General features: G+C 48.4%; 1 protein-coding gene across 1 annotated transcript; it reads right to left on the bottom strand.

Annotated features, from left to right (window-relative positions):
• Positions 1-515: 515 nt before the first annotated feature.
• Positions 516-6,003, bottom strand: Star (steroidogenic acute regulatory protein). Its single transcript, XM_005362467.3, has 7 exons — positions 5,815-6,003; positions 4,718-4,828; positions 4,366-4,493; positions 2,838-2,996; positions 2,527-2,711; positions 2,049-2,142; positions 516-1,103 (listed from the first exon to the last, which is right to left on the bottom strand). The coding sequence occupies exons 1-7, from the start codon at positions 5,876-5,878 to the stop codon at positions 990-992; spliced, it is 855 nt and encodes a 284-aa protein (XP_005362524.1). The 5' UTR covers positions 5,879-6,003; the 3' UTR covers positions 516-989.
• Positions 6,004-11,010: the final 5,007 nt, after the last annotated feature.

Genomic DNA, 11,010 nt, shown 5'->3' with positions numbered 1-11,010 from the left:
AGAAAGCATCAGATTTCCTGGGAGAGCAATTAATAGCTGTGAGCTGCAATGTGGGGTGCTAGGAATTGAACCTGGATCCCCCTAGGAAGAACAACCAGTGCTCCTATCTGTTGTCATCTCTCCAATCCGTTTTTGTATTTTTGAGACAGGGTCTCACTGTGTAGCTCTGGCTATCCTATGTAGACCAGGCTGGCCTCAGTATTACAGAGATCTGTTTCTGACACCACACTGGCTTTTTTTTTTTTCTTTTTGGTTTTTTGAGACAGAGTTTCTCTGTGTAACAGCCCTAGCTGTCCTAGAACTAGCTCTGTAGACCAGGCTGGCCTTGACCTTCATAATTGCTGGGGTTAAAGGCATGCATCACCACTACCCGGGTGGCTAGAGTTTGGAGTCTAAACAATCGAATGATAAATCTCCAGGAGTTTTGTTCCCTCTAATTACTAGGAACTCCAAACTCTGATGAAGCTGTGACCCCCAGCACAGATGCTGTGGAGCAGGACTTGACAAGGGCAGGCTGAGATTTGCATGGATGGTGCTTTATTGTGACCGAGTAAGTAGGGAAGCCAGCAGAATAACTAGTTTGTTTCTTTTTAGGCAAAACTTGGAATATGCTGGGGAAGGGTCCATTTGTGGGTAGTTTGTTGTTCTGGGCCTTTTATGGAGGAGCAGGTCACTGGAGTTTCCCTGCATAAAACTGCTCTGTGCACATTGCTTGAGGCTGTGGCTTTGAGCACCCCACCTTGTCACATCAGCTACTGGAATGGTTTAACAGATGTCTATCCCTTAGCCTCCACTTCACAGCTAATCAGTGGGAGAGGCTAGAGGTCTTTTTTCAGCCTCATTTCTATTTTCCTGATGGCCAGTTTTTACTAGCCAGTCCTAGATTCTGATGGCTACTCCTCCCGTTAAACCAGCTGAAGATTTTAACGGACTTGAAGGCTTCCTGCAGGAGTCTGCTGTTGGTGTACAGGTTGATGTAGTGGGCACAGTTAACACCGGGCTTCAGAGGCAGGGCTGGACTCCAGGCGCTTGCGCAGATGGTTGGCAAAGTCCATCTGGGTTTGCGATAAGACCTGGTTGATGATGGTCTTCGGCAGCCACCCCTGTAGCAGAGACAGGAACATTGGTATCTTTGTTGGTTGGTTGCTTGCTTGTTGGTTTGGGCATGGGGAGGTTTAGAGACAGGATTTCTCTGTGTAACAGCACTAGCTGTCCTGGAACTCACTTTGAAGACCAGGCTGCCCTTAAACTCAATGGAGATCTGCCTACCTCTGCCCCAAGTGCTGGGATTAAAGGCGTGTACCACCATGTCCAGCAAGCATTGGTTTCTTGTGGATGCTCTTCTCCTGTACCCTGACACAGGCAGGAAAACCAAACAGAGCTTGGCCTTCCTGTTTAGAGCTACAACCTTTGTTGCCCTGTTGTTAGAGACAGGATTCCCAGCTGTGTGACCTCGAGAAATCTGTATTCCCCTTTCCTGTTACCTCCCTCTGGGCCCAAGATCACTTCTTTCTAAATAGACATATTTATACATAAAACTGATTTTCTTTTTAATCATTTCACTAGGTCCTGGAGTCTCTAACATGCGATCTTCCTACTTCTGCCTCTCAGTACTGAAATTGTAGATACTGCACCCAGCTTTTTAGATGAGGAGAGAGGAAGCCTTGGCAAGTCTTCTACAGTGGTAAAATGGCAGGCCATATTTAAGTCCATCACCTACCCAGCAGCCTGTGATTCTATCAAAATGCAAGAGGAAGGCTGGCGAGGTGGCTAGGTGGGTCAAAGCGCTTGTCTCCCAGACCTGACGTCTGAGTTAAATTGCTGGAACCCACATAAAGGAGGCAGGACCCCAAGTCAACAGTGTCCTCTGACCTCCAGGTTGCTGTGACATTTGAGCGCCTGCATTCACACATACACATCATGCACTCACATACAACAATAAGCACGTCAAGAAAAAATGCAAGAGGATTCGCTCTCTTCTCCGTTGGAGGACAAGACCATATTTCTGTCACTACTCCCTACTCCCAGGCCATCTCCCATGCCCTTACCTTGAGGTCAATACTGAGGAGCCAAGTGAATTTAGTCTTTGAGGGACTTCCAGCCACCGGGTGAAGCACCATGCAGGTGGGACCGTGTTCAGCTCTGGGAAATGAAGAGCAGCCAAGGTAGGAAGACAAGTGAGAGCTCCGCAGAGTGACACCAGCACATTGTTAGAGTCCCTTGCAGTCTAAATTTCATCAGGAAGATCTTCACCAAAAGTACTGTTTAACAACTGGCCTGGCTACCCGCTCATCAGAACCACTGGTTCTGGAGGCCTCCTGTTATGCCCCCTGGTGGTTAGAACACAGAGAAGCCTGCTCCTTTAGGAAATAATTAAGATTGTTAGAAGCTCCTTCGAGGGTCAGAACAAACCAATTGGCCACTGAAGTAGGGCCACACTGGGCCTTACTTCCTTGTTAAAGCAGAGAGTGGGGCTAAGGATTGGTTTCTTGGCCACTGCAGTCTTGAGGCTGCTGCCAGTTTTACCTGATGACACCGCTTTGTTCGGGCATCTCCCCAAAATGTGTGGCCACGCCTGCCAACACACAGGTGGAGCCTCTGCGCTTGGCACAGCGCACGCTCACAAAGTCACGGGGCCCCACCAGGTTTCCTGCTGCTGCTGCAGCCAGCTCATGAGTGATGATTGTGTTTTTCCCGATCTTTTGCAGGACCTAATACAAGGGAATCAGTCAGGACTCAGCCAGTAGTAGGCTAAGGTCCCATAGTCTGGGATGCCTTTGGCCTGTTAGACTGCATTCTTTTGGGTCCCTGCCACCCACAGCTGCGCTTTTCCTCACCTTGATCTCCTTGACGTTTGGGTTCCACTCTCCCATAGCCTCCATGCGGTCCACAAGTTCTTCATAGAGTCTGTCCATAGGCTGGTCTACCACTACCTCCAACCGAAACACCTTGCCCACATCCGGGACTACTTTACTTAGCACTTCATCACCATTTTCCTGTTAGGGACAAGAGCCACAGGGTTAAAGGTAGAGAAAGTCACTCCTAGCCTAGGCCTTAGACAGTACTGGGAAAGGGAGCAGCAAGTCTCAGGTGAGCATCAGGGACCTGGATCTCTACCTGACAAGGATCCTGTCGGGAAGCACTGCTATCCACTTGTATAGCCTCAAGACTGCCTTGTCTTGGTGATGAGTGTTGGCAGCATGGGCAGCCAACTGAAATGACCCAGATTCCAAAGCTCAGAGTCCAAAAGACAGACCTGGAGTGTAAAACACTCGGTCTGCAACTAGCCTATTATATAGAAGGAGCAATGGGGCTTTTGTTTGCTTGTTTTGATCATTCAGTATATGTCATTTCACTTCATAAGAATGTGGAGCCAGGGGCTGGAGAGATGGCTCAGAGGTTAGGAGCACTGGCTGCTCTTCCAGAGGTCCTGAGTTCAATTCCCAGCAACCACATGGTGACATACAACTATATAATAAGATCTGGTACCCACTTCTGGTGTGCAGGTATACATGCAGGCAGAACACTAGGTAATAAATAAATAAATCTTTTATTTTAAAAAAAAAAAAAGATTGTGGAGCCAGAAAGTTTCAGTGATTTGCCCAGGGACCCTTAGCAAAGAGCAGTGCTGAACCTGGATCTCGGATTTTTTTACTCCTAAACTATTAGTCTATTATTTCCATTACTGTAAGAACTTGAGCAACAAGATGTTTCATCCAAACTTTAGGTGATGGATAGTGTGTAATCTTTTGCTGGAGATAAGGTAGATCTAATAGTAGAGCTACTGGTTTTAACCCAAGTCTTGTTACTGGCTGGACAGGGCTTCAGACGATACTGGATACTTCAGATATACTCCAGCCTTACAGCAGGGTGAGCCCACATTCCTCACTGCAAGTCCATCCACAGGCTGGGCTGAACAGTACGAACATACTCTAGCATGGAAGGGTTTTCATACTGGGTAATCTGTGCCCCAGTGCACATGGAGTCTCCACATACTCTAGCATGGAAGGGTTTCTATTGGATGAGTGTACAGCATTTGGGAGGTAGTTAAACAATAGGGACAGTGTTTCTCAACCAGGTCTTATGGCAGGAGGGTTATCTGAGAACATACTCTGTGTTGGTTTGTTTTGAGACAGGGTCTCACTATTCCCCTGGCTGGTCCCAAACTCCCAGAGATCCCCTTTCCTCTACCTCCTGAGTGCTGAGACTAAAGGTGTGTGCCCTCACTCCAACTTGAGAATATATTAGGAGAGTCCTCAGAGCTACTTGGCTGCTTATAAACCGTGAATGAGGTAGGAATCCCAGCTGAGCACAGGCAGTGGGACAATCAGTAGCTCCAGGTTTCTCTCAGCCACCCTTCCTTACCTGCTGGGTCTCCTTCTTCCAGCCTTCCTGGTTGCTGAGGATGCCCAAGGCCTTCTGCATAGCCACCTCTCCCTGCTGGATGTAGGACAGCTCCTGCTCACTATAGAGTGCCGCTTCCAGCTGAGAACCTGTAGGCATAGCCATGGAAAGAAAGATCCTCAGCTCTCATCCCTTTGCCTTCTGAATGTGCTCAGTCCTCAGAAGAGACAAGATCAAAGGGATCGGGTCCTGTCTGAAGGTCAAGGTAGATACAGGAGTTAGGTAGCCACGGGCAGGGGAACAGGTCTCATGAGCAACATTTACACCCTATAAGCCCCATCACTCCCTGAATCCCAGAAGCCCCAACACTTACCAAGCAGTGAGCTCCGACGCCGAACCTGACTGATCCACCCAGGACTGGCGTCTCCCAGTGTTCTCCGGTTCAGCTCCTGGCCAATGGCCAGCACAGCTTGGTGCCTGAGTCCTGCAGAGAGGAAAGTAAAACTTTTGCCAAGGACTAGAAAGTCCCTTAGTGAGGAGCCATCCAGTCCACTCATCACAGAGGAGCAAACTGGCTCAGAAACAGGTGTCAGCAGGGACCTGAGAGAGCCACGTCTTTAAATCCAAGTTCAGTGTTAAACTTCCTCCAGCACTTCGGGCCCAGGAATCTTTTTTTCATCTTGGGAAATAAGGGTAGGCTAGTCAAACCTGGCCCTACCTGGGCACAGTTTACCTGAGCCTATTGTAAGCTAGAAAAGGGCTGTCCAGTGAGCTACTGGATATGGAATAGGATACATCTATCTCCCGAGGGTTACCCCACTCCCAAGATCTGCCTCGACTATACCATGATAAGAGCCCCCACTCCCCCACCCCTTTGCCTTCTGCCACCCAACTCTCCTGTCTTTTTTTTATTTTTTTTTTTTTTTTTGGTTTTTCGAGACAGGGTTTCTCCGTGGCTTTGGAGCCTATCCTGGAACTAGTTCTGTAGACCAGGCTGGTCTCGAACTCACAGAGATCCGCCTGCCTCTGCCTCCCAAGTGCTGGGATTAAAGGCGTGCGCCACCACCGCCCGGCCTCCAACTCTCCTGTCTTTTTCTTATGCTCTTCCCAGGCACTGCTTAAAAGCCAAGGCTGGCTTCCACATTTTTCTACCACAAAGATTTGCCCAGGACCCTTGGTATAGCCTAGTCCAATCCTGAAAGAAGGCAACATCAATACTAGAAAAACCAGAAAAACTAGGGTCCTAGAGCAGAGGCCAGAAATGATAGGGTTTGGGTGAGATGTGGCATCTTACTATCCAACCTCATTTTTTCAAGTGAAAAAACAGATCCAGAGGGGCAAAGATTTACCCAGGCTCACCCAGGAAGAGGCACAACTGGGACCAACCGAAGCCTAGGTGGCCTGTTCCCCCTCCAGGATCTTTCCATAGTCTTGGCAAGCGCTCACGTTCCCCTCTCCCCCCAGACTCACCTTTCATGTTCCGCATGTGTCTGTAGGAGCTCCCAGCACACAGCTTAAATGTGGCTAGCAACATAGTTTGCTGGCAGATGTGGCAATGTGGCTGCACTCAAGGGTTTGCTCTCCCTGAACCGTTCAAGGTCTTGAGTCCTGCAGCTGTGGTTTGAACCAAGCGCTCTGCCTTAAATGCTTCCAGCGGAAGGCTGTGCATCATCGCTTGGAGATAAAAAAGCCATCAGTCACTGTGCAGAGGGTCAAGGATGGAATGATTGCCTCACACCGCAGTGATGGCCAAGGTGGGAGGGGGCAGAGTGCGTAGAAGGGAGCTGAGGGCCGGGCTCAGTAGATGGAGGAAACAGGCCACTGGGATGGGGCAGTTGGACAGAGGGCATACAGCTTCTCAAAAGTTTTAAATACAAACTTTCAGCCCCATCCTCAAGCTCTAGATTCAGCATCCACTGACCAACGTGGGCCACCTCTATATAAGAACGCTGGCGGAGAGAGTGAGCCAGGGTAAAAGAACCAAAGGGGTAAATTAACAGTACAAGACCAGAGCCCAGGTATGGTGGCACATAGCTTTAATCACAGCATTCTGAGCCAGAGGCAAGTAAATTTCTGTCAGTTCAAGGCCAGCCTAGTCTACATTGTAAGTTTCAGGAAAGCCAAGGCCTATCTTAAAAAAAAAAGAAAAAAAAGACCATGAATCAGACCTGGAGGGTGACAGTGACCAGTTAAAAAACAAACAGGATGTTAGCAGCATGGGTAGAGCAATAGCGTAAGTCCTTGGGTTGGCCTTGGTTCCTTCTACCAGTGTCCTCCCGAACACCCTGTGTTTTCAACGGATCATTTATTTGCTCACTCATCGATACAAACCGTCTTTCCCGAAGCCTCATTCTAAGTCCTCATTTCAGGAGACTGTGGATAGGTTAGTCCATTCTGTAAGCTCCCTAGCCTAGAGTAATGCGGCCCAGGCTACATGCTGCTGCTCCCTCGCCCTTTCCTCATGCAGCCGAGGCTGGACCAGCCCTGCTCCAGGACTTGGCCTGTGCGGAAAGGTGGGAATGACGATTTACTTGGATTATCTACTATCGGGTTTTTGCCAACAGGATCCTATGGTACTGGACACAGACCCATAAAGCCTTTGAAGTGTCTCTGTTATTCCCAGGCATGCCCGGCAGGGACAAAGCTCTAGGTCCCAGCACTGCTCTGCCAAGAGCTCTTCCTTTCGAAGGTGACTGGAGGCTGCTTCTAAGTCAAACTCCTGTGGCAAGAATGTTGCCAACAGTCTCATTAGATTTGCCCGTCCCCCAATCCTGCAGCTGGCATTTGACTTCTGTATCCATTCACTACTCTGCCGAGTCGGGACAAGATCCATCCCCACCCTGTCAGGGATAAAAGGACATACATGGAACCATACAGGATAGCTGAGTCCTACAGCCCGCCTACATTTCCGTCCTGGTCCCACAGACCCACCCGCTGTAACTCCTCTTCTGCCAGTGTTCATCTTCATCCATCCTGGCTTTCTAGTAGCTCGTCCCTGATCACACCCTCCCAATCGGTGCCATGGAAAAGGTGTAGCGCGGTGCTTGATCTATGTGTGTGTGCCTGTCTCTTCTGTGGGGTTGTTTTAAGACAGTGTCTAACCTGGGCTGTCCTCAAACCTGCTAGTAGCTGAGGGGAGCCTTGAAATCCCAATTCTCCTGCCTGTCTCCCAAGTGCTGGAATTCCAGGCACGCGCCACCATCATCGTCCTCTAAGGGATTACATCCCAGACACAGGTATTGCTTCCCTCTCCAACCCTGCTGCTGGCTCCAGCAGTCAGTTCTTATGGGGACAGAGTGAACTCTAACTCCTCCATGGAGGAATGGCTTAGGGAAGCAGCAAAGGGAACAGGCACATCTTTGGCTCAGGAAGCCTGCCTGTATGCAAGTGCTGCTTCTGGCCCTCAGTGAGTCCCAGGGAAGACAGGCCTGCTGTTCCTCTGCAGCCTGTGCCTAGGCAGTGTGTTGGCTGCCCTAGCTTCTCCGCACCCATTGCTTGGTACACGTGCAGCCTCAGACACACGTGGATCTGCCTTCCACTAAGGTGCTAGGGAATTGGGAGGGGATTACGTGGGACAAGCCGCGCAGATAATGTTCAAGGTCCTGCTATTGCTATTCTGTGGAGAATTATGGCATTCAGAGGAAGGAGGGGGGAGTGTGGGCCGACTGGAACACTGAGGCATACAGCTGTTGCTGATGTCAGAGGCAGCCACTGACTCAGGGAGGGGGTGTCGAATGACCTCCCCCAGGGCCAAGGCTTGCCTCTGGTCCTTTCCTGGCTGCATGACTATTTAACTCTTGCTGGTCCTCTGAGTAAAAAGGTCAAGAAAGGTCTGGGAATGTCCTCAGATCCTGGACATCTAAATCTGGTTTTCCCTTTTGATTAGAGCACAGCCTACATGGAAGGGGACCAGATGGATAGAGCAGGTAGGGAGAGGGGGCAAGGATTTGGAGGAGAAATGGGAACCCCATTAAATACTCAACCAGCCGATACTGAATGTCCCCTATGACTCTACAATTATGATTCTGTGAGTATGACCATATGATTCACAGGGACTCAAAGGGGAGGTATTTTAGCAGTACAGGAGGGACAAAGGAACGCCACACAGAAATGCCTCCCTAAATGTTGAGATTAATGGGTTCATCACCCCAGCCCAGTCTCCCTCCCTGCCTGCTCTTTGAGTTCTGGGATTAAAGGCCAGTGTTACCATGCCTGACTTTCTTAGGGGGTGGGGAGCATGCTATTTCTTTAAAATTTTACTTTGTATTTGCCTTCAATGTATTTCTATGTACCATCTGTGTGCCAGGTGCTCATGGAATCCCAAAGAGTGCATCAGGTCCACTGGAATTGGAGTTAACAGTTGTGAACTGTTAACCATGTGGGTGCTAGGAACCAAACTGGAAAAAAAGTAGCCACAGCTCTTAACCACTGAACCTGCGCCATCTCTCTAGGCCTTCTTTAAGACGCCTGGGGAGTTTGCTATGTTGTGGAGGCTGGCACTGCCTCCACTTCCCTGGTAATTAGAAGCTCCAGGTGTACACCCACTTAGCTCAAAATATGCGTTGGATTCTAGGCCACTTGGTAAATGTTAAGACCTCCTGGATAGGAGTCTCTGGAGTGATGCCATGCAAGGTGAAGGGTGGACACTGCAGCTGCTCCCTGGAAGGCAGCTGTGAGCACAGGCCACAGGGCCCTATCTCCCTGGCTGACCCTTGCTTCTCCAGATGTGTCCTCAGGTACTTTGACACAAATTCTTTACACCTGAGGCCTGTGGCCTACAGCTAAGGCAGTCCTAGGGAACATCTGTGTAATTCACCTGAGGCCTGTGGCCTGTGGCCTACAGCTAAGGCAGTCCTGGGGAACATCTTCTGTGTAATTCACCTGAGGCCTGTGGCCTACAGCTAAGGCAGTCCTAGGGAACATCTGTGTAATTCATCTTAGGCCTGTGGCCTACAGCTAAGGCAGTCCTAGGGAACATCTTCTGTGTAATTCACCTGAGGCCTGTGGCCTACAGCTAAGGCAGTCCTGGGGAACATCTGTGTAATTCACCTGAGGCCTGTGGCCTACAGCTAAGGCAGTCCTAGGGAACACCTTTGTGTAATTCTCTAACCTCCTGACTGACCTCACCTTTTGGCTCACTACCGGTCTCTGAAATGTCTGAGTCAACTTGAAATGACAACTGTATTTTCACCCATTTACCTGTCTTTCGTTTTTCAAGACAGGGTTTCTGTTTAATAGCCCTGGCTGTCCTGGAACTTGCTCTGTCGACCAGACTTGGACTCGAACTCAGAGATCCTCCTGCGCCCTGGTGTGCACTGCCATCATCAGTCCGGCTTCAACAGCTTCCCAGTGAGACCTACTGTTCCAGGCGTCATGCAGATGCTGGGGCTACAAGACGGAGCAGACAGAAAACTCCACTCTGCTACATGATTTGGCTGAGACAGGGTCTATGTAGTCCTGGGACTCACTGTGTAACCAGGCTGGCCTCACACTCAGAGGTGCTCTTGTTTGTCTCCCAAGTGCTGAGATTACAGGCATGTGCCATCACCACCTGGCATCCACCCTGCACATTCTGAGCACTCTTACTGAGCTATATCCTCAGTCCAAGGACAACAATTTCTTCAAATGCTATCTACTATAAAACCAACCAAAAAGGAAGAATTAACATCCAAATGGCCTACAGGTATCTGGGGCAGAATTTTTAAATACCTAAAACCATACACTAAGTATATTTCATATTACAGTATAAAATAGTCCACAGAGATCTTATGGAAGACTCCCATTGTCAAAAGATTATAGAAAGAAAGCATCTCAGATAATTAAATTACTGAGAAGCATTTCAATGTGCCAACAAACCAGTTTTTATGCTGTTGCTTCATTCCTCATTCTGCCTGTTATCTACTAATGACACTGCTTTTCAAGTGTCATCAGTTATACTTACTACACAATCATTTTCCAACAAAAAGTCCACACGGCGGTGTCAGTACTAAACAGCATTTGTGGTGTCATGATCTAAGCAAAAGATGACCAAAACTTAAGTGTAAAGGATTTGGAAACCTAGCTAAATTAACAAGACTGAGAACAGAGCACATTATGAAAATATTCTTTCTTATGAGAAATAGTTTAGAATAGTTGTGGGTAAAGCATGATTTAAGTTTTTTTAAACAAGAGGTTTCTGTTGTAACTAGTTCCTTGAAAAATCCCTTCTTGAAACTTGATCAGATATAAACATGAAAATGTGAACGGGGAACCAACAAGACAGTATGAAAATATGTCTTCCAGCTGGGTGGTGGTAGCACACACTTTTAATCCCAGCAATTGGGAGGTAGAGGCAGGCGGATCTCTGTGAGTTCCAGGCCAGCCTGGTCTACACGACTTAGTTCCAGGACAGATAAGACTGTTACAGAGAGAAACCCTGTCTTCAAAAACCAAAAAGAAAAGAAAGAAAGAAAAAGAAAAAAGATGTCTTCTTGAGCAGATGGCTTGGAACTGTGATGGCAGGGGACCTCATACTTGGACCTTCTGGAGCAGGGAACTGTCTTTTCACCAGAGGTAACTCTATTTTGTGAAATAATATGACACTAAGAGATTCATTCTTTATTTACAAGTAAAAGGGAAATATCTTTTGAAAAGAAATGTAAACTCTGAGATAAGAAAAGCAATACC

This window comes from Microtus ochrogaster, linkage group LG7_11 (genome assembly GCF_000317375.1).
Source record: "Microtus ochrogaster isolate Prairie Vole_2 linkage group LG7_11, MicOch1.0, whole genome shotgun sequence".
Classification (NCBI taxonomy): Eukaryota; Metazoa; Chordata; class Mammalia; order Rodentia; family Cricetidae; genus Microtus; species Microtus ochrogaster.
This window is presented reverse-complemented; position numbering and strand designations above follow the sequence as displayed.